At 47.6% G+C, this 23,220-nt stretch overlaps 2 protein-coding genes across 2 annotated transcripts; both read left to right on the top strand.

The window, feature by feature from the left end:
- Nucleotides 1-2,118: 2,118 nt before the first annotated feature.
- Nucleotides 2,119-7,638, top strand: MS4A5 (membrane spanning 4-domains A5). Its single transcript, XM_037518285.2, has 5 exons — nucleotides 2,119-2,419; nucleotides 3,214-3,342; nucleotides 4,429-4,485; nucleotides 5,682-5,834; nucleotides 7,473-7,638. The coding sequence occupies exons 1-5, from the start codon at nucleotides 2,267-2,269 to the stop codon at nucleotides 7,581-7,583; spliced, it is 603 nt and encodes a 200-aa protein (XP_037374182.1). The 5' UTR covers nucleotides 2,119-2,266; the 3' UTR covers nucleotides 7,584-7,638.
- Nucleotides 7,639-16,386: 8,748 nt separating this feature from the next.
- MS4A1 (membrane spanning 4-domains A1) lies at nucleotides 16,387-23,220 on the top strand. Its single transcript, XM_037518284.2, has 6 exons — nucleotides 16,387-16,545; nucleotides 16,955-17,074; nucleotides 18,174-18,230; nucleotides 20,933-21,169; nucleotides 21,906-22,007; nucleotides 22,902-23,220. The coding sequence occupies exons 1-6, from the start codon at nucleotides 16,387-16,389 to the stop codon at nucleotides 23,118-23,120; spliced, it is 894 nt and encodes a 297-aa protein (XP_037374181.1). The 3' UTR covers nucleotides 23,121-23,220.

Below are 23,220 nucleotides of genomic sequence, written 5' to 3'. Positions count from 1 at the left end.
GTAAAGTTCCTTAAAATCTTTGTGCCTCCGTTTCAGTGATAAGAGATGAAGAATAGTATAGCCAGCATGGAATTGTTGTGAAAACGGAATAACTGGTACCTCCAGTGTTTGCAAGAGCATCTGGCCCAGGGCAGGCATAGGAGACATCTGTACACTTCTCTACTTGGCAATTGCTGCTGCTCATGGCATCAGTTTCATCTATTTTATGCCAACCAAGTATCTCTTTATTCTGAATTATACAAATTATCTCCCAACTAGGGACTTTATTGTGTCCACCCAAAATCCACCCATCAAAGTCCTAACCCCAATGAGATGCTGTTTGGAGACAGGGCCTTTGGGGGGCAATGGTGAGGTTACGAGGATGGAGGACTTCATAATGGGGTTAGAAGAGGAGACACTGGGGAGGAGTTTCTCTCTCTCTCTCTCTCTCTCTCTCTCTGCACACACTCTGAGAAAAGGCCAAGTGAAGACATGGTGAGTTAGCAGCCATCTGCAAGCCAAAAAGAGAGTTTGCACCAGGCACCCAATCATCTAGCACTTTGACCTTGGACCTTCCAGCCTCCACAATTGTGAGAAATAAATTTCCACTGTTTAAATCACCCTGTCTGTGAATGGCATTTTGTTATAACAGCCAAGCAGACTACTGCATGCCTTTTATTTCTTGAGGGGTGGGGAAGGGAGCAAAGGGGTAAAAGTCCCATCTGAGCCCATAAAACCAAGTACATTTGCTCTTAGAGAGAAAAATTCCCTGGCTAGTCTCAAAGGAAAGTTCTGATAGCTCCACACAAGGCAGAGAACAGGAACTAGAGATTTGATGTCAGCAGAGAGCCAGTGGGAAACCCCAAGTGTCTGACTGTGCAGATGCTGTAGAAGCTTAATGTTATTACTTTTGAAAATATGCTGTATAGGCCATGGTGTGTTGACACTGCTCTAGGGCAGAGAAGATTCTAGTGGTGGCCTGTATCACCACACAGTGAGGGAAAGAGTTGTCATACCAAGAAGCCCGGACAGGCCGTGAAAACTGCAAAAACCACAGAAGCAGGCAATCAAGAGGCTGAGATCACACGTTTTCCAAATTTCTAGCAAAATAGCAGCTCCGGCGGCTCCCTTCCCTCATGTCTACTTGCTTCTTCCAAGATAATAGCTGGACCGTTGGGGAGGGGGGTGCCCCGGGTTTAGCATGATTCATGGGAGACCATTAAGGATTCTATGTCTGAAAAATTGAACGAGAGAAGGTAAATTTAGAGAAAACTTGGAAGGGGGTGGTCCTTTCCAGCCTTCTCACAGGCAAGTGGCGAGAGGTTGTTACATCAGGATTTTCGACTTAGGAAGACCCAGTCTTATCAAGAGGATGACAAACTGCAGTATATAAATGGACATAGTCCACCTCCCTGCGCCCGTCCTTGCCATATAACAGTACAGACCCTCCCAGGAAAATATGGTCAATTACCTTCCCCTGGAATCGGGGCTGGCTCTGCAAGTTGCTTAGGTCAGAAGGACATTCGGTAGAGGTTTGAGAAACATTTGTGAATGAGAGGCGTGCCAAGAGCCCACCCACTGCCTGACGACTGAAGCCACCCCGAAGTCTGGTGCGGCCACACCCACAGCTGACCGCTGATGGATGAGAAAACCCGGCAGAGAAGCGCTCGGCTGGACCAGATCAGTAGACAGCCCATGTGACCCACAGAATCGTGAGCAAAATCAAACGGCAGTAGTTTTAAGCCACTGTGTTTGGGGGTGGCTTGTTCACAGCTCAAGCTAATAAAATCAGGGGACAAAGACCAAAGTCGACAGACTGAAGGGACCCTGTGTGTACTTCAAGAAGTAGCTTATCAATTCTGTGGGATGAGAGGTTTTGTCCTCTATTTGTCTGAAGACAGAGAACAGGAATGAATGTTCATGACACTCACTGGGGAATTTCAGCGTGTGTGCAGGTCAGTTAGCCCAACCTGCTCATGTGCAGAGAAGGAACCGGGAAGATGTGACTTGCCCAATGTCTCAGTGGGGTCCTGACTGAATCAGGATGTTGATCAGGTCCTCTGGCCCCCCTATCCTACTCCTTTTAGTCACTGACGTTCTTGAGAACTTGACTGGTCCAGAGATTCCGTGACTGTGTGACTCTACGGTTCCATAATTCCAAGACAAACCACAGCAATGCCACTGCTCCGCACGGCCTCAGTACCGGAGAAGAACATGGTCTAGACCAACCAAAGTGCCAACTAAGACTTTTTTTTTCTTCTCATTTCAAAATATCAACTACACCATCATGTATTCAAGCGCTGCAGACACACCTGTGTTTCTGGTATTTCCTCCAGAAGTCACCGTTCCAGAATTTCAGTCAGTGGATGTTACAGAAACAAGCTATGGTTCTCACATCCCTAATCCAAAACTGATTTCTGCAAAACTGAAAATCCTCGGGGTAAGTAAGGATTTTTCCCGATGTATACTCTACTGAAGTTGTGCTTGGCACTGAGTGCTTGTGGTCCCCCAAATTCATCAGGGAAGCCACAATCCCAGTACAATGATGTTCGGAAGCAGGGTCTTTGTTTATTGTGAGCAAAGCAGCAGTGAACATGGCAACACAGCTATCTCTTTGAGATAATGATTTCATTTTCTTGACTGGATCCCACTTTGAAGTGGGATCGCTAGATCATATAGTAGCTCCATTTTTAATTTTTTTGAGGACTCTCCATATTGTTTTCCATAATGGCTGCCCGAATTCCCACTCCCAATGACAGTGCTGGAGGGTTCCCTTTTTCTACACCCTTGCCAGCATTTGCTCTTTCTTATCTTTGTGTTTTGACCACCGTTTTAACAGAGGTCAGATGATAGCTCTAGGTGGGTTTGATTTGCATTTCCTTGGGGCTTGTAAAGTTTAAGCCAAAGATTTCTCGGCCTCACCTGGAGATTCTGTTTGCTAAGTAAGGGCTCCAGCCTGATAATTTGCATTTCTAATTTCCAATGATCCTAATATTGCCAATGTATGAATGACATTTTCAGGACCGTTTAGTTAAACCATTTTACACATCACCAAATACCAGGTAGCAGAATCAAGAAATACATGAGAACATCACAAAGGGGCTTCTATTATGTCTTCCCTTATTATTTATAAAAGAGGGCAATTGCCTAATCCTCATAAACCAAATCTTAAGTTTTCAAAGGGAGTCCACCATTTTGCTTTTTCCTCACCATGAGCTTTTCCTCTATTTACAGAGTATCCAGATCCTGCTTGGACTAATGAACTTTTCTTTTGGAGTTGTTTTGCTTTTCATTCTTGAAAACCCACAGCCACGGTTCCCCTTTATATTTCTTTCTGGATATCCATTCTGGAGCTCCATTTTGGTGAGTATGGATAATCCTGTTCGATGTGAAGCCATGATGGGGTTCAGGCAATGGGATTCGGTACGTGGGATTCTTGGGTCCCCCTGAGAAAGAATTCAGCAGACGGTTCCATGCATCAGCAACACTAAGTTTATTGAGGAAAAGAGAACAAGGAAAGAGACACACCTGCATAGACGCAGGCGGGCAGTCTTACAGAACAGTGTGAAGGGGGAGTAGACTTGGCCTCAAGGTTGCCGTTGAGCAGAGAGTCAATTAATACATGGGAACACACAAACTGCCTCCATAGGCCAGGCACCTACAGGACAGGTTCCCCAGGGACATGTCCAGCCTGAGTTGTGAGGAATATGAGGTCAGTCAGGTGCAGACACACAGTGGAAGAGCGGGGAATGGCTGGGAAGGGGGAATGGTGCAAGGCATAGGGATAGCTTGCTGGAGCCAAGGAAAAACACATAGGGCCCATGGTGTGGGGAACATTTTCTATTCTGAGAGCTGTAAGGGTTCAGTGCAGAGTGAGAGTGGAGCCATTTGTCTGAAGAAATACCAGGCCCTGGCAATCAAAAATTTAAAAATGGATGTGCAAGCATCAGACTGAAGAGTCTACTAGACAACAGTGCTGCCACCTATGACTCACGTCTAAGCAATTTCTTGGGACTTTTTTAGCATTCCAACATGTTAGCTGAGCTCTGCCTCTGTTCCCACCCAAGAGAATACACTGGATTTCAAATGGGTATGCAGGATATTTCTTGTAAGAATGATGGGGATGGACTTAATGGTGGTAAACTGACCAGGCCTCAGAGGGCCATGGCATCAATGCTGTGTCCACCCCGGCTCTAAACAGATGATGGGTGAGAAAATGAAAACCAATAAGGTTTTTAAAATTCTCATGTTTACATAAGTAGTTCAGGTTAAATCAAATTCCTCATCAATTCCCTTGTGACAGTCACATAGAGCGGCTCACCCTCCCCACTGCCCTGAGGGCTGAGCCAGCCAGGGCGGGAAGCGAAAGGAACATGTACAGGCTTGTTCTGTGGGAACTCCAGGGCAGCTCAGCCTGCCCACCACTAAGATATGTGTTCTTCTTAACAGTTCATTAATTCTGGAGCTTTCCTGGTTGCCCTGGAAAGAAAACCCACAGAAACTCTGGTGAGTTCTATTTCCCCTTTATCAAAAATTTCTAAGTCTGAAATAATTCATCTAGCCTTGAAAATGACTTTGGAAAATCATGAAGCCACTAGAATTGCACAGATTGACAAATTCCAATCAATGGAATTTGCTTCTCCTCTTCCATAGAATCAGAAAACATTTGTACCAGAAGTAAGTTTTCTAGTTTAATCAGCTTAATTCTTACGTAGAAGACACTGAGGCAAGTTCCCCAGCCAAAGGTAGGATGAGTCTCAGTATTCCAGTAACTCACTCATTCTTTCTTTCTGTAAGTCATTTTGGTGCCTACTAAGCACCAACGACAGGTAGACAGGCACTAGTTCAACTTATATGATAGGCATACAACCCAATTGAAACTTCGCTGGCAGGGATCTCGGAATAAAGCCTATGTTAATGAATGCAAAATGTTAACTTACAGATATCTGTTCATAAGTAGAATATGTTTACTTCTCTCAAAGAATCAAAAATAGGAAATATGGGGCCTCCCTGGTGGCGGAAGGGGTTAAGCACCTCACTATGAAGCAATCCACAGCCTCTGCAGCACGAGTTCGTTCCCCGGCTGGCCAGGGAGCAACCCCCGTGGCGCAGCAGACCTCTCCTGTTGCACCCGCTGCTCCCCTCAGCAGTGTATTTCAGTCAGTCTGCCTATTCTGCTCCCCACTCTCTCTGGTGAATCTTCTCACCCGCCCCCCACACACCTCTGGCCTGTACCCCAGTTCTTGTATCCACAAATAAATAAATCTTTTAAAAAATAGGAGATATGAATAAACCAATAAATTACTTTCAGCAAAGGGCACCTGTAGATTTGTAGTTTTAGGAAGATATAAAAATTGCTTTGAAATATACTATTTTGTTAAATACAGAGATAACCCAAAATGTAAGTAGGTCATGACTTTAAGCAGAGCAATAAAAGGCCATCCGACATGCCAGTATTGCCCGGCAGGAACCTCACCTCCCAATTAAATGAGACTGAATGTAGGCACAGATTGTGGGGGACAGGAGTGTAATGAAGAGCCCACCGGATCCCCCAATCTGTGAATGAGGGTCCGATGCTCAAAGTGGTGCAGTGACTCTCACAAGGTCACGTAGCTGCTCTGTCGAGAGCCCAGCACTCCGCGCCATCCATGGCCTTCTGGAGACTCAGACTGCACCTGCACTGGGCTGTTGTTCTCTTTCAGATGAAGATGAGCCGGTTCATGAATTTGATTAGTGCGATAGCAGCCATAGCGGGAGTGTTCCTCCTCACCTTCGCTTTCATTCTAGATCAAAACTACTTATGCGGCTTTTCTAAAAACAATCAAGAGTGCCATTCTGTTACCACCTTATTCATTGTAAGTACGCTGCATTGTAAGTATGCTGAGGAGTAATGGGGTAAATCAAAACTGTTTTAGCAGCCAGTCAGCACCTTCCAAGAAATGCTGCAGACACAAGTATTTTCTTTCATTTAGAAACATTTGCAGAAACCAGAGTCTCTGATAGACAGTCTACCAGGCATTATGGAATAGAAAAATTCACACATTATAGGCCCCCACCTTTAGGGATTCACAGGTGAGTAGAGGACATAAAATATATACATTTCATAAAAGATAATATTAAATAGTGTATTATGAAAGATGAGTATAGTATAAAGATGAGAATAGTATAGATAAAGCCATATACTAAAAAGAAAAGAGGTTTAGCAGGACGGTAGTAATTCATAGTCCTGGGTGTACCTTAGAATCCCGAGTGGAGTGTTTTGATAGTTTTGTTTCCAGTGTCAGAAGTCAACCAGACTTCTGATACTACATGGTAGACTGAAAATAGGCATTTATTTCCGTTCTTTCCAAAATACTGCTAATATGTAAAAGATGGGAATCCACACGGAGACCAGAAAAGGTCCACAAGACCCATCAAAAATTGCTGAGGAAGTGGAAAACTACCCACCTTACAAAAACGGGCCTTGAAGAGAAGAAACAATATTCAGAGGGTAATAATGAGAAATACCAAGGCCTAGGAAGTGCTAAGACCACAGAAAACAGGGGAGAAAAGAAGAAAGCAAGAGGTTGGGTCTGGCAGTAGTCAATTGGGCTAAAAGGAATGAATGAAAAGCAAACAGGAAAATACAAAGAAAGTGGCATGAAAGCACATAATAGGCAAAGGGTTCAAGTGGGGATTGGGGGAGGGAACATGAAGAGAAAAACCTAAAACACAGCTGAAGGAGGGGGTGTGGGGAACACACCACAGTCAAAGGAATGTACCAAAACCTCCCACAGATGGATCATCTGGAGGCCTGACAGAGGCCAGAAAGCAAGGACATGACATCTTGAAGATGCTGAAATACTGGAACTGGGAGTTCTGTGTCAGTGAAATGCTCTTCAGAAGTAAAGTTGCAATAAAGATGACAGAGCACAGAAGGGGGAAAAAATGGCATTGGCAGACCTATACTAAAATTATATTAAATGATTCCTTTTTAAAATTATTTTAACTGAGATATTAAGATACCCCCAGCAAGCAGAAGGGAAACAAATGTATCAAATCAACATGTTGCGTAATTTAAATTTATACCACTGTTGTGTGTCGCTTATAGCTCTTTTTTTAACTAAACTTTTTTATTTTCTTGCACGTAAACAGAAAGCAGAAAGCAAGGCACAGACTGGGAGACGATCTCTCCCGTTCGTATATCTGACCAAGGACCAACATCCAGTAGATATTAAGCACCCCTGAAAATTAATGAAAAGGCAAAAATTGCAAAATTTGAACAAGGACTTCACAAAGGAAGCTATGCCAGTGGCTATCAAGCATTTATAAAAGCCATCAGTAGTATTAGTTGCCAGAGAAACACAGGTGCCACTGCACACACACCAGGATGGCACCTGACGTGGTGTGGGTGGTGGTTCTCCCCTGGGCTTGGCGACCTCTCTGTATTCAGAAAAGCCACCACTGTCCCACCTCGCCAAGCTTCCTTCATCTTTTCTCTTCTTCTGTTACAGGGCATTTTGATTATGTTGATGGCATTCACCGTTATGGAATTATTCATTTCTGCAACCATTTCGATTTTGAGTAGCCCCCTTGTCTGCTGTGATTGTGATGGAGGGCACTGAGCAGCGCTGTGAGAATAAAGACTTGTTATAATCTCAGTGGGGGTGAACCATGCTGGTGAGGAAAAGCCAGAGGGAAAAGAGAATTAATTAAGGCTTTCAATGATGTAGGGAGCAGCCCTCCATCTCTTTTACCAATTCTTTGAAACCAACCCTCACCCCCGCCCCCCCCCCGCCCCAGGTAACTCTGGGTGCCAGTGCCTGGCTGACCCGTGGGGACGCGCCACTTTGTCACTTCGTAGCCCCAAGTGGACTTGTGATAATTACCTGGGTTAAGAGTGAGTCCAAGCAGTGCCGTCAGCTCCCGCAGCCTGCAGAGAGCAGAGCAGCAGGACACGGCCTGGCTCCCAGGGACAGAGATCAGCGGTTGAGGGGGGCAAAAACAAGTCATGACGACAGGAAAAGCAGTTCTCGCAAGAGAGGCAAGAAATATCGAAGTGCCAGAAGGTGGGAAGAAATAGTAGCAAAAGTTTAGTTAGTAAATGTTTACACAGACTGGAAGAGACGAGCGTTGGAAGCAAGCAGTCGTTGGGTAACAAGATAACTCGGAGAGAGAGACTTGAAATCTGTGTTAGACCAGGGAGCCTGAAATATTCCCGAGGGGGGAGAAAGATGGAACAAACCCAGATTATAATCGGGGGTTCAATGAAGACAAGCCTGAAAACTCAGTCGATCCAAACCAGCAAAGATCAAGGTGAAGTTTATTTATTCCCATCAGTTCAGGTTTATGCAGGAAGAATCACACATCGAGTGGCCTAGGTGATTCCACTGGCCACAAAAGGCAGAGTCACCAACTCCCCGAGACAGACGGAAAAGGCAGGGTGCAGGGGCAGGAAGGGACACAGAGCAGGTTTTCTATGATCCGAGCAGACAGGACCGGTAAAGGAGAGTCCTGGAGCCCCCAGAGGCTTTCTTAGGCTTTTATTGAGCTCTTCCATGTAGTGCAGCAACCAGGTACACCGCAGGCAGGGGTGCCCGGGGGCGGGGGGCAGGAGGCAGGTAGGCCTCCAAGCCCCCCCACAAGTCTTCACTCTGGGCCTCTCTGGCTTTCTTTTCTCCCCTCTCTCCTGCCTCTCTCCTGCTTCTGCTTCTCTGGGTGACTGTCTCAACACTCCTCCTGTGGCCCACAGAAGTAAACCACACAGCTTACAACAATGTAACAACCGCAGGTGCCCCATCAGGCAGGGCAATCCGAATGGTGGGAGGGCAGGAGAGCCTGAAAACCACTTACCCTGCACAGGGCCCACACAGAAGGAAGATCAGCTTGGCAGCTCTGAGCTAGGCCTCCCTGATGCCACCCCTGGACCAGGTTCTGGCCCCTCCCATGCTCACAGCCCTCTGACCTCCTGTCACCCTGGACCACAGCCTCAGACCCCCATCACCCACAGAGCAGACCCCAGCTCTGTAGCCTCCCTGCCACCAGCACTGAAGCACGTCAGTCTCCCACAAACCAGACCCCACCACCAGAACCTGAAAGGGGGGGTGGTCTTGTGCCCCAGCCCTCTCCTCTCTAGCTAGGAGAGGTGTGTTCTTGATAACGTGAGTTGTGCAACTGATAGCTCGTTCCACTAATGAACAGCTCCAGTGGAAGGAAGTGGAAGCTGGCACTTTTTTTATATTGCACTAAAACCAGCCTCCCCAGACCTACATCTACCCATCGGTTCTATGTCCCTGATTCCAAACCATCTTAGAGAAAAGAGGAGAGAAAGAGAAAAGAAGTAAATTAATCTCTGATTTAGCCCCATTTCCACCCTTTAGAAGGGGCAGACAGATAATTACCTTTCAGTCTCTAATGCAATAAAGCACCACACGAGGAAAAGAAAAAGCAACGAAAACGCCAACATCTGAACCTAAGGGACTTATGGTGGGGGGCAGGGCTACATCTTTAAGCAAAACATTGATTCCTCTCCCAAATGTTTACACTCTCCTGGCCACCAGCTCCCCTTCCTCCATTTCCTGCCTTGGTCAGGCCCTGGGCTGGTGGCCGCACAGGCTGAAAAAAGAGGGGGCATCAGGGACCCGACAGAAGGGCAGAAAAGGTGGCTTTGTAGGTAAAGGCAGTTTCAATTTTCATCCCTAAGTTAGGAGCTTGCCTCCAGCTTCCAGGTACGTGATCTACAGCACCAGGTGTATTTCGGGGTCATTTCTAAATCCGCCACAAGACCTACATGGTCCGCCAGGCACCCTGAATGTGAGCAAGTGGGGGTAGTACTTGGGGCCATCCACATGACCCACTGGGGATACAGGCTTAATGCTTCTTGACTCTCTCTGCATGAACGCCTCCTTCCACCTACTTCTCAAAGCGAAGTCAAAAGGTAAAAGTCCTAACAGCCCATCTTTAGAGAATTTCTAGAGCCCTTCGTGCCCTTGGGGACCCGCGGTCCACACCTGCTCACAAGGTGGGGGCTGCCGAGTTCTTCTAATTAAGGGAGCGTAAAGTACGCCAGGCGGTCCCCTGGGGTCTTTTTTAAGAAGTGAAACCTCCTGGTCAGGCAGAACCTTCTGTAGACCCTTGGGCTCACGGAGAAGTGGGTATTAGACCAGAGTAATTGGGGCAAAAGCCACAGTAGCGGCGGGCGCAGGCTTCCTGTCACCTGGCATCGATCAGGGTCCCACCCCGGCCCACCTCCCACGTCCTGTGTGCGGGAGACCTCGCAAGGGAACCAGCAGGTGCCCCAGTCGCCGCTTGAGCCCCGGCCTTGGAGACTCAGGTAAGGGATTGTTTGTTCTGTTTCGGTGACCAAGAGGGAGCAATGGATGAGGCAGGGGGCAGGTTTTAGAGGCTGGGGGATCTGGGCTTTGGTTCTAAGGCGACCTGGGCCAGGCGTCCTGAGAGCGTTGAGACTGGAGGAGGAGGAAGAGCATGATCAAGTTGGCTGCCTGCCCTCCGTCTCTCTTTCTCTCAGAACGACCCTGGCCACTCACATCTGTGTGAGTCATTCTAGAAAACTGGGCGGAAGCACTGCTGCCCACCTGCGGGGCTCAGGCAGGTGGCTGCCACTTACACGCAGTGTGGCCCCAGCCCCATCCAGACCACGGTGTTCTCGGGCTGCGCCTCTGTGAAATGGGAGTGTTTGATACCCGCCGTGTTTAAAGGTGGAATGGGCCAGGTTCCTCCAGCTGCCCGAGACCAGATAAAAAAATAATCAGTCATGGCTGATGATAATGAAAACAACGCCAAGCCTCTGGCTTTAAATGCACGTGTCTCCAAAGATATCCCGTTAGACATAAATACCCCTAGATGTTGAGCCTCTTGGGCAAGTATTTTCTGGAGGGGCTGGGGATGTCAAGCAGCACAAAATTCTGCCTCAGATCCGTAGCAGAGTGTGGGTACCGCGGACGAGAGGGGAGCAAGATGAATGTTAAGCGAGCATAATTGCTCTCTGCAGCCAGTGCCTCTGGAGCCCCATCCCCCAGGGTCCCATACAATGACTTCATGGCACTAAGAGATCATGGTTGGGGGGTGAGATGCTGCCTTTGGCTCTGGCATCCTGAGTCTTTGCAAACTCACAAGGACGCAGCTCGACTGATGTCCAGTGTAATGTTGACTGAGCTCCTGGCGGGCCAGCAGCGGCTCCCAGGTCAGGCCCCTGAGGAAGGCACCCCCCATAGAGGGGCTACTGCGGCACTAGAGGGAAAGCAGCTGCCGGTGGGGAGGCCCAGAGCCACGGCTGGGCAGAGGAGCGTTGGGTGACGTGAGTGTGGCTGGAAGGGAAGGGCAGAGGATCCATCCAAGCTGAGAGGATTCAGAGAAGAAACCTTGTCCCCCACTTCCTCGCCGCCCACGCGTTTGTCACTGCTTTGCAGCGGCTGGGGGGGGGTGGGTGGACTCGAAGTTAGGAGGTGATGGGTTGCTGGACGGCGAGGCCTGGCGACCACGACCGAAGCTGTGGCTGGGGGAGTCTGGCCTCGCCGCCTCTTCAGGGCGGATCCGCTGAGAGCTCGAAGGCAGCAAAGCAAGACTTAGTGTGCTGGCCGGGAGGAGAAATGAGGATCAAACTCATAGGCTGGCACTGGGGAAGGGAAAATGCCCCATGCCAGAGGTAATGACCCGGCAGAGAAGGCATGACCTGGCCCCTGCTCGAGCAAGGCTGGTGAGGAGCTGCCCTGGAATATGGCTCCCGCTTTTTAAGTCTGGATAAGGGGGAAACAGAAATAAAGGCCTCTGAGGGCCGGAGCCTGAGGACAGGCCAGCACCCCGGGCCGGGTCCCTGCAGAGAGCCCTTCCGGCTGGGCGCTCCGGCAGAAACTCGTTGCAAAGCAGTGACAACCGAGTGGGCGGTGAGGAAGTGGGGACGAGGGCAGAACACACCCTTTCAAGAAGCGGGGGGAGCGGGGCGGGGGAGGAGAGGGCACGAGCAGGGACACAGGAAATCACTAGAATAAAAAAAGGGGCTCTGGGATCGGGGAACCTGGCAAGACAGTTGAAGCATAAAAAACGGGGTCCAGCAAAATAACTATTCTTGGAGCGTTTAGGACTTTATCCATGACAAGTTATCTTGTGCTGTCAAAACTCTGCTTTGAACAGAGATTGCAAAAGTATCAGGCAGTGTTGCTGGGACACGCTAGCACTTTCTGCTATTTGACGCCATGTGGACAGAGGAGACCCCGCTTCTTTGCTGGGCCAGCATCTTGGTAGAAGGAGATGGGCTCTGGGGTCCAAGCAGAGGGAAAGAAAGGAAGAGCTTTCCTCCTTCAAGATAAGCTCACAAGAGGCCACAAAGGATAAAAATGCAGAACGAGGGCCTCCCTGGTTGCGCAGGTGGTTAGCGCCGCTCTGTGAAGCTGTCCACAGCCTCTGCAGTGTGGGTTCGATCCCGGCCGGCCGGCAAGAATCCCACATGGCAAAGTAGACCTCTCCTGTCTCACCCGCTGCTCCCCTCAGCAGTGTATTTCAGTCAGTCTGCCTGTTCTGCTCCCCACTCTGTCTCTGGTGAATCTTCTCACCCTCCCGTGCTTCTGGCCTGTATCCCGGTTCTTGCATAAATAAATAAATCTTTAAAAAAAAATGCAGAACTATTATGAAGTCCAAAGGAGGAAGAGGAGGTAACAAGAACTAGGTCTTCTTGAAGTTCTCTATAAAGGATGGAATTATTGGACCTAAAGGTAATTTATTCAAAGCAAAACCCATAAAGATTGTGAGCTCTCCAGCAGATGGACACAGAAACAGGGTACCCTTCTAAAAAAAAAAAGATTAGCACAGTTGTGATAACACAGACAGTAGCTGGTCAACAGAATCTTGATTTTAATACCGTTTCCTGAAAATAAAATCCTACTCTGCTATTTTGGTGAATTTGGTAACTCCTGCTAATGTACTGACAGGTTCTTTGAGTATAACTGTGTGCTGGACACAAAGATACTGAGAACAGTATTTTTTTAATATGGCAAAGCTTAGAAATATGTGTCTAGTTTTATGTCTGTCAAGTGAAATTTTTCATTACTCATTCAATCTACAATGTCCGGGCATTAAAAAAAAAAAATACATGTACAATTTAAAAAAAATTATCTCCATCAAACATAAAGTAGCTACTTTACAGTAATATTTGTTCAAGTTTTTGTAGAACTATAGTTGCCATAGTGAGGCATCATTTTAACTGAGAAATAAAACATCCCTGGGCCTCCCTCGTGGCTCAAGGGGTTAAGCACCGCACACTATGAAGCAATCCGCAGCCTCTGCAGCACGAGTTCGATCCCCAGCCAGCCAGGGAGCAACCCACATGGCAAGGCAGACCTCTCCTGTCTCGCCCGCTGCTCCCCTCAGCAGTGTACTTCGGTCAGTCTGCCTGTTCTGTTCCCCACTCTGTCTCTGGTGAATCCTCTCACCCCCACCCACAGCATCTCTGGCCTATACCCCAGCTGTTGTATGCATAAATAAAAGGAAGGAAGAAGGAAGGAAGAAAACATCCCTACCTCCACCCCCATGCCGTGGTTATATTTAGCATTAACCACTGTAGATGTAGCCCAAGTAGAACTTGCTTACCTTAAAGGTTTATCTCACCAATAACAAAGACTAAAAACACAACCCTAAACAGTTGATGAATAAGGCAAACTAAAACAGCCCAGCCAGCTCCTGCTGTCTGTTGACTGATGGTCTTTGACCTTTAAGTTGTCCTCACTGAGGTGAGTCTGCTGGCAAGGAGGGTGGTGATTCCAAATTCACTCCTTAATGAGGGACATTAGCTTCTCTGAACCCCCCATTTCCACAGCCACAGAACCCCCCATTCCACATCCATGTCAAAGGAAGGCGCTGGGAGATTGGAACTAAATGCCCAATGTCCCTGCCACACAGCAGGTGCTCAGCACACAGCCATCAGAGCAAGGCCCCTGGCGGCCAGCAGAGCGAGCCCTAGGCTCAAGCCCTGGGACAGCGGCCTCTGGTTTGGCTCTGTCGTGCAGGGCGGGGTCTGGGACAAGCAAGTCCCATCCCTGGGCTGCAGTTTCTTCGTTTGTCATACGAACAGGATGAATCTGAGGTTCTGACTGGCTTAAAAACACTGCTGCTTGGGGAACCCCTTAGTGGACTCTGTTAATGCATTTCTTCTTGGATGATCTTCTGGGGTGTTTGTGGTGCCAAGCAGATCCCCAGGACACACAATGTCTGACCATGCAGAGCTGGGGCCACGGCCAGTGTGAAGCACTGTCAAAGGAGATTCTCTTCCCTTCAGCCCGTGGCCCAGACTGATGTTCTGTGACTTAGAGTCAGCCAAACAGCACAGCAAGCAAAGGAGAAGGGAGACAAGTGACAGGCTGAAGGCCTCGTCCCCGCAAGGGGCAGAGCAGTCTCTCCACAGAGTCCTCACGGAGCATCCAAGGCCTCATTTTAAATCTCTGTCACATCACTTTGGACAAGCTACCATTTCTGTGCCCTTGTTACGCTCCACCCCTGATCAGATCTGTGAGACTCAAATGCAAAGCCAGATGTGAAATCTTCATAACTACAGAGTGAGTACAGGGACCTCCCTGGTGGTGCAAGGGGTTAAGTCTCAGCATTATGAAGCTATCAGCAGCCACTGCAGCACGAGTTCAATCCCCAGCCAGGATGCTGACCCACATGGCACAGCAGACCTCTCCTGTCTCCCTGCTGCTCCTCTCAACAGTGTATTTCAGTGGATCCACCTGTTCTACTTCCCATTCTGTCTCTGGTGAATCCTCTCAGCCCCTGGCCTGTGGCCTGTACCCCAGTTCTTGTATGCATAAATAAATAAATCTCTCTTTTTTTTAAAAAAAAAAAAAAAGAGTGAGCACAAGTTTGAGGCCTGGGGCTCTGAGCCCTGGTCCCATAGCAGCCTGGGAGCCTTGGCTCTGTGTGACTTCAGTGAACTGAATAATCCCAGGTCCTTGCCTGACTTACAGTCAAAGAAGACAGGGCCAAAGAGAGATTTCCAGGGCCCCGGGAAGCCCCGGCAAAAGGTGAGGAAGACACCCACATAAACACACACCAAAAGAAAGCACAAGTCAAAGGAAGATGAGGGTCTTGAGGTGTTTGAGCTGGAAATGATCATCGCTGTCATCTTCAGCAATGAATGCATAGGGAATCCTAAGGCCAGAGAGCACTGCCTACTTTCTTCCTCTAATTCAGCATTTCCACTGATAGTTATTTCTCACACTCTGTCTGCGAGAGGGGTATTGATCTCATTTTCTAGATGAAATAATAGAAACGAATGCTCCTAAAAGTAATAACACTAAGAACCAGAACAGCAACAAATGGGCAGTCTTTGTCAGACTTTGGGGCTTTGCACGCTTTTATGTCCTCAGTAACAATTATTAAATGGTTAAATGCAGGCATATGTTTAGAAACTGAACAAAAGAAAACAGGATCTCTGCTTTGATGGAAGGATAGTCTGTTTGGCAGAGACAGACAATAAATAAGTAAATCATCAGAGTAAAAATTCTCCCCGGTGGTAGGTGCTTGAGACATGATTCAAATCATGGGGTGCTGGGGAGAAAGAAGAGATACGGCAGAAGGTGGGCTCAGGGAAAGCTTCTCTGTGGAGCTGCCCTCTGAGTCCCACCTGCAGAAAGACAAAGCCCACCAATCCCTTCAGGTGTCTCAGCAGCCCCAGGAGACCAGTTTCCTTAGGAACCCTATTTTACACTTGAAAAGACCTTGAAGAACTTGCCTGGAGCATCACAGCAAGTGGAAGGTCACATAGCTGGAGGCAGAGGGAAAACAGGGTTCAGCCCCTCTGGATTCCAAGGCCAATTCCTCACCATAATCTGCTGCTGCTCCTGGTGGTCCAAGGGCTTAAGTCTCAGCACTGTGAAGCTATCAGCAGCCACTGCAGCATGTGTTCGATCCCTGGCCAGGGAGCTACCCGCTTGGCGCAGCAGACCTCTCCTGTCTCCCCGCTGCTTCTCTCAGCAGTGTATTTCAGTAGATCTGCCTGTTCTGCTCCCCACTCTGTCTCTGGTGAATCTTCTCCCCACCCCGACATCTCTGGCCTGCACCCCAGCTCCTGTATGCATAAATAAATAAAATAAATCTTTTTAAAAACCAGCCAAGCAAGGGGTGAGGACAAGTGAGTATAGAATACTTTCTCCAACATTAAAGCAAAGCAGCCAGAAATGAGGGGAGAACAGGCAGGGACTTGGGGGTCCAGGGTCCCTGCTGGCATCCTCTACAGGCGTGTTTGGATGTGTTTTATCTTTGTGGAGGTCACCATGCTGGCCTGTCTGTCTGTACGTCTCCCGTGGGGGGAGGAGGAGGAAAGGATTCAGGTGCCGGCACCCGGTGACAGACTGCTGACAACCCGTCCTCGTTTGCTCCTTTTTATTATGTTTTACTTTTAGGGGGTTCGAGAGTGGGATGACAACACCCAGGAATTCCATGAGTGCAGCTTTCCCGGCAGAGCCTGCGAGAGGCCCTGTTGCCATGCACCCGGCCCAGAAGCTGGTTCCCAGGAAGATGCCTCCCATGGTGGGCCCCACACAGAGCTTCTTCATGAGGGAAGCTAAGGCCTTGGGGGTAAGTCTGCTGCCCTCACTCCTCTCCTAGGCACTCTCTGGCCCTCAGAGGAGACACTTAGGCCAGGTACAGAAGCCAGTCCACCTCGAAGGTACTGGGCCCCACCTGCAGTGGTCCATACCTCTGACACAGCGGCCCAAACTGGGGATTAGCAGACCGGTGGTCTCAGCGGCCTTATGCCGCCTTTTGATTCTGAAGCTCACCTGTGCAGGGCTCGCCCATCCCAGCTTTGTCCCCAGCATCCCAGGCACAGGTGCCTTGGGATGCCTGGATGTTGGGGGTGGATCTGAACAAGACAGGGGTCTGGGCGCCTTCGCCACCCAGCCCACATCAGGATCCAGGGCTTCCGGTCTTCCCTTTGCCTTCTGACTTTGTTCAGTTCACCCACCAGCGCCCCTACCCTCCACAGGCCGTGCAGATCATGAACGGGCTCTTCCACCTTGCCCTGGGCGGCCTCCTGATGACCCACGCGGAGTTATACAGCCCCATCTGCATGGTTGTCTGGTACCCTCTCTGGGGGGGCATTATGGTGAGTTAAAAAATAACCATTTGGGGAATGATATAGCCAAGATTTGTGTAAAGCGACACAGGAATATGCCAGAGTATTTCTGCATTGAGGAAAGTATTTGGGTAGGAAATAGGTTATCTGCTTAAAGTGATTTAGAAGAAAGAGTTTGACTAAGTATGAATCCCATGGTTCAGAGCCAGTGGCCACGTCTATGTGGCTTCAGAGGAAAATGTCCCACAAAAAGCTACTGGGGAAGGAAGACCTGTCAAAGCAGGACCTCCCCAATGTCGATTTTTTTGGGGGGGGGCTGGAATCTGGACTGTATGAACATGGGTTTTCAGAAAGCAAGAGGGAGCAGGAACATCCCACTATCCCCCACCTGGCCCTTCCCTACACTTCTGCTTAGTTATTATGCATCTGGTGAACTCAGTCCTGTCCCAAAAATGCCTCCTTGGGCTCCTCAAGAGCAGTCCTCGCGGCGATTTCGTGTGCACATTTCCACACTGGAGCCCTACGGGGCCGTGGATTTGCCTTGCCAGACCACTTTCAGAGTTGCTGCTCTAGCGGCCGGGATGGGAGTCTTCAGAACAGAGAGCTGGATTATAACAAGTTTCCTCTATTTTGTTTTGTCAATTGAACAGTAAAAAAGGGAATGACCACCATCACTTCCTGTACCGCCAACATTTTCACCAAGTGCCGGGAAGTTCAGGCCCTGTATTTCCTTCCACTCCAGTTCACCCTTCGGTGGCATCAAATCCTTTAAATCATTTTAAGTGCCAAAGAGCAATTCCACAAGTTTACAGAAAGAAAGTTGAGAAATAAAACCTTTATATTCATCACGTGTATATTAACTGATGCAGAAATGTGAGTTCTGCCTCTTTGATCTTCTGCCAACACGGTTCCCAGTTGGCTGAAGCAAAGGCATGGGTTGAATGCAGTGGAGTCTGAGTAATGGAGAAACGGGACTTGAGTGAATCTGACCAAGGTGATTGGATAGTTTAGTGAAAGTGGCTGCAGGTGTGGGTCGTGGTTTTACAAGCCGCTCTCCGTTTGATGTGATCTCCCTCTCGATTTTCCCTCCCTCCCCTGCCCCTACCTCCTCGCCATCTCTTTTTGACAGTATATCATTTCTGGATCACTCCTGGCAGCAGCAGAGCAAAGCTCCAGGATAAGTCTGGTAAGTAATTGCAGGGGCAGGAAGGGACAGAGCAGGTTCTCTATGATCCGAGCAGACGGGATAAAGGAGGAGAGTCCTGGAGCCCTCGGTGGCTTTTCAGGCTTTTATTGGGATTTACCAGGTACATGGCTGGCAAGGGGTGCCAGGGGGCTGGGAGGCTGCCAGCCTCCCACAAGTTTACAAAAAGAAAGCCGAGAAATAAAACCTTTATATTCATCACGTGCATATTAACTGATGCAGAAATGTGAGTTCTGCCTCTGATCTTCTGCCAACACGGGTCCCAGTTGGCTGAAGCAAAGGCATGGGTTGAATGCGGCGGAGTCTGAGTAATGGAGAAACAGCAAGTCTTCACTCTGTCTGGGCTTTCCCGCATTCTCTGGGGATCTCTGCTTCTCTTTCTGCTCCTTCTGTTCTCGTGGTACTGCTTCTGCTTCTTCAGTGGTTCTGCTGGCCTCCCCATGATTCCGCCCTTATAAGCCCAGTCTCTCAGGGCCTCCCCTACTGGCGCAGTGGTTGAGCGCTGGGCTGCGAGGCTGCCTGCAGCCTCTGCAGTGCTGGTTCGATCCCCGGCCACCAGCGAGGTCCCACATGGCGTGCAGACCTCTCCTGTCTCGGCCGCTGCTCCCCTCAGCAGTGTATTTCGTCAGTCTGCCTGTTCTGCTCCCCGCTCTGGTGAATTCTCACCCTTCCGCGCTTCTGATTGTACCTGGTGCTTGCATAAATAAATTAAAAAAAAAAAAACCGTCTCTCAGCCCAGGTGAATCCCATCTACATATGCCCACACCCTACTCTAGGTGTCCGCCATCAGGCATGCATTCAGGACTGCAAGGATCCATCATCAATCCTAATGGTGGAAGGGCAGAAAAGCCTGATACTTTTCATTTACCTTACAGTGATCCTACGCCCTTTTCCACATGGTGGAGAAATGGCTATTTTCTCAGTTGAGAACAAGGACTTTTAAAGACCCCTGGCGTTGTAGTAGCAGAGAGTATCTCTCAACCCTTACAAGGAAAAGATCTTCTACAATGCCATTGTGATTTATTTTATTCCTTAAAAAGTAAAGCCGGAAATGAGAACTACCTCGAACATGTCCATAGAAGCAGGATGGAAGGGGCATGAAGGGGGAGCCTGCTTATGGTCTCCAGATTTTAGATGCTGGGTGACACCAGCCATCTTCAAAAGCGATGTCCTTTCTCCCAGAGCCCCATCCCGCCATTGAGGAAAACTGTCTCATGAATGATTAACTCAAGTTCTGGTTGACCTTGAGCTGTCACCTTGAGCCAGTTCATCTCTATGCACCTCTGAATTGCCCCCTACACAATGGAGAGAATGGTCCTTGCAGCCTATGACACTGTCGTGAGGATGAAATGGAGTAATATACATGCAGGTGCCTCAGAGGCCCTACAGAGCCACAGAATGGCCCAGTTCCTACCACCTCTAGGGACAATTTTATACCCGCGAACAGCTCCCAAATCCAGTGGGTCAAGAGTTCACCAGTAGATTTCCTCCCCCAGCATCTTCCAGCATCTTTGTTCTTACTAAGTTATTCCCAATGGAGTCACTCCCAAAGTCAGCGAGGGACTGAGTGGGTTGAGAAGGTTCCTCTCATGCACGGTGGTCTGAAAAACGCACTTATTTATTTATTTTATCTCTATATGTTTTACATCATTGTTCATTTTTAAACAATGTTTACCTCCATCAGGTGTAGTCCCCTAGAATTTCCTTCACCAATGCACCTGTGCACCATCACCTTAGTCCCGTGGGCTCCTCCCCCGTACCCTTTGATCGCTCTCCCTCCGCCTCCCCTGCAGGATGTCTCTGGTTTATAGTTGTCTGTTTTGATTGTGTTGTGTTTTGTACTGTTATTATTTTTTCCCCTGCTGTCTTATTTGGTTTTCCTATATTCCTCCTATAAGTGAAATCATCTGATATTTGAAAAACTCACTTTTGGAAGGAAAAATTGTTGATGAAGATCAGGTTGTTTTATTTTCTAAATGTAGCCAGCCCTACTGACTCACCCTGTGTCGGTTACATAGCCAGGGATGAAATAGGTGTGTCTTAAAGTAATCATTAATCCACACCATTGCCGTGTTTTAATCCTTCACCCTGGCTAAGTAGAACATTCACAATTGCCTTGGCACCCACAGGCTTCAGTCCCACTTGTATTTGGAAAGGTGGTTGAGGGGGGCTGATTACAATCAGTCCTCTGGAGAGTAGATGTTATTTTGTTTTCTGGAGGGCAGAGACCTGGTGAGCTGTTTGCTCTTCCCTCCCACTTCACGGATGGAAGAAACTCCTCCTTGTTCCCCTCCACCTTCTTATATAAACAGTTGTCATCTGAATACCCTTTAATTTCACTTACTCAACAGGTATTTATTGACATCTCCTAGGTTGCAGCAGGAACAGGAAGTAGAAGGATCCAAGATGAAGGGTCTCTCGGAGAATTTTTTTCTGATCAATTAATTGGATGATGATCGCATAAAATAAGATGGGGGAAACTGAGAAAGGGACAGAACTGAGAGATAAAAGTCTTTATTTTTATAGCGACAACAAGATTAAAAACCCCCAAGGGAAGAATTTTAGTAAGACTTAGGTGTGGTGCCTTTGCAAGTCAGCGGAAAGGCATCAGGAATTTCTTCCCAGCTTATGTTCTCCAAATGGAAATCAAACCCAATTTATTAATCTTTGTGTGTCTTTTTCAGGTGAAAGGGAAAATGGTGATGAACTCACTCAGCCTCTTTGCTGCCATTTCTGGAATCATTTTTTTGATCATGGATGTATTTAATATCACAATTTCCCATTTTTTTAAAATGGAGAGTCTGAATCTTATTAAAGTTCCCACTCCATATCTTAACATCTATAATTGTGAACAAGCTAACCCTGCAGAGAAAAACTCTCTGTCAACACAATACTGTTACAGCATAAGATGTGTGTTCTTGGTAAGTGTGAGAGGTGATTTCTTTGCAAGGGGGAAGTCTGACCTTTATATAATGAACATCAACTCTGGATCCAGGCTTTCTGCTATTTGTTGCCTATATGGCTTTAGGACAAAAATTTTAACCTCACTCAGCCTCAGTTTCTTCAACTGTAAAATGGGGATGGTGACAGCATTGACCTTGTAGGGCTGTTCTGAGGATTTAATGAGCTGTTACATGCAAAGCACTTAGGAGAGCATCTGGGACATAGAAAGAGCTATGTAAATGTTTCCTTTAACATGAATCCTTGATAATAGTATCATTGATGGCACTGGTACTTATTACTATTGACTGAGATAAATGGGGAAGAACTACTTAGCTTGTGATGAAGATCTTCTGACTCAAGGAGTCTTTGGACTCCTTGTGTAGGGTTGGAAGGGGAAGAAAAATGTATGTCCCAAGTGTGGAGATACAAGCTAATCTGGAACTCAGTAATAATTCTTTCCTACATAGAACTGATTCTTTGACCAATTATGATCACCTTACTCTCCATCAGCCATAGGCATTAATTCTCTGTGCCGTGCCAGCGCTGTGCTAAGGAACAGGGCTATAAACCCAGCAGTAGCTCTCACAGTCAGTCATTACTCCACTAAAGAACATCTCTTTTAATCATCTGATGTAACGAGCAGTCATTTCTTGAGCACCAGTCAGGTTCTTCCAGCCCTGGTTACATCCTCACCCTCCTTCTGTTTTTCTGCAGGGCATCTTCGCAGTCATGCTGGTCTTTGTCTTCCTCCAGAAACTCGTGACTGCTGGCACCGTTGAGACTGAGTGGAAGAGGATGTGCTCCAGGCCCAAAGCTGTAAGTGGGAGTCCCTCTGCCCACGACCTCCCACTAGGAAAGTCACGTCTGCTGAGGTTTACAAAGAACTTGATCTGATGAGTCTTGGAGACTGGAAGCTCCATGAAATGGTCTTGGTGTGTTTCTGGGAAGCAGAAACTACCAATAATGAAGGGAAATGTCTTGAAATTTGAAACCAGCCTAAAGGTTAAACCAGGGATACAGTTCTGCCCAGGGTATGTCTCCTTAAGAGCTGAGTTCTGTCTCAAGTTCAGGATTCTATGCTTAGTGTGGATCCGTGTGCTTACTGTGAAGTAGGATTTGGATTCTGTGCTTAGATTTCAAGATGGCTGAAGGTTGAAGACTGATTCAAGTCGCTAGTCCTTCCACTTCATTCCTCAGTGCTCCTGCCTTCCCCAACCCCACCTTTCCATCTAATTCCTCTTCTGAAACCATAGGTTCAAAGAAACCCCACAACTGGGAGATATGAATCTCCTAGTGATAGAAGTATTATCCACTGCTTCAGCACCAAGAATGTTGGATTTAGAATAGAATTTTTAAATCACCATTAATGCCTTTATTTTGCAGATGAGGAAAATAGGACTAGAGACAGCAAATTACTTTCTCAAGGTTAGCTCCAATAAAGGCAAATCAGAAATAGAATTTCAATTCCTCTATTAATGGAATGTTCTTTCCTAGATACTGTGTGATCATTCCAGGCAAAATAATGAGTGTCCCTGGTCTTGAGCATGAGATTTGAAAGTGATTGAAAAAGGATTTGCGCATCTGGGAGGCACATAAGAAATAACATAAATAGCTTAAAAACAGGAAGAATTTGATAAATATTTACAGAGATTGTTGAGCAACGTGTCAATGGTGAAGGTCCAGAAAAACGTGTTTGATTTTGTGTTCTAGAATGTGATTCTCCTGTCAGCGGAAGACAAAAAAGAACAGGTAGTTGAATTGAAAGAAGAAATGGTTGAGCTGACTGAAGTGTCTTCCCAACCCAAGAATGAAGAAGAGATTGAGATTATTCCAATCCAAGAAGAAGAAGAAGAAGAAACAGAAGTAAACTTCCCAGAACCTCCCCAAGATCAGGAGTCCTTACCAATAGAAAATGAAAGCACCCCTTGAAACTCTAATTTCTTCCCCGTTTTAAGCATTAGTGTTCACCGCTTCTAAGAGGTAGACTCACCCCGTTTCTTGAGGCCCTCTGCACATATCCTCCCCAACC

This window comes from Talpa occidentalis, unplaced genomic scaffold (genome assembly GCF_014898055.3).
Source record: "Talpa occidentalis isolate TD23 unplaced genomic scaffold, MPIMG_talOcc4v2.1 talOcc4.17, whole genome shotgun sequence".
Taxonomy (NCBI): domain Eukaryota; kingdom Metazoa; phylum Chordata; class Mammalia; order Eulipotyphla; family Talpidae; genus Talpa; species Talpa occidentalis.
Note: the sequence above shows the minus strand (reverse complement) of the source record. Positions and strands in the feature narration are given on the sequence as shown.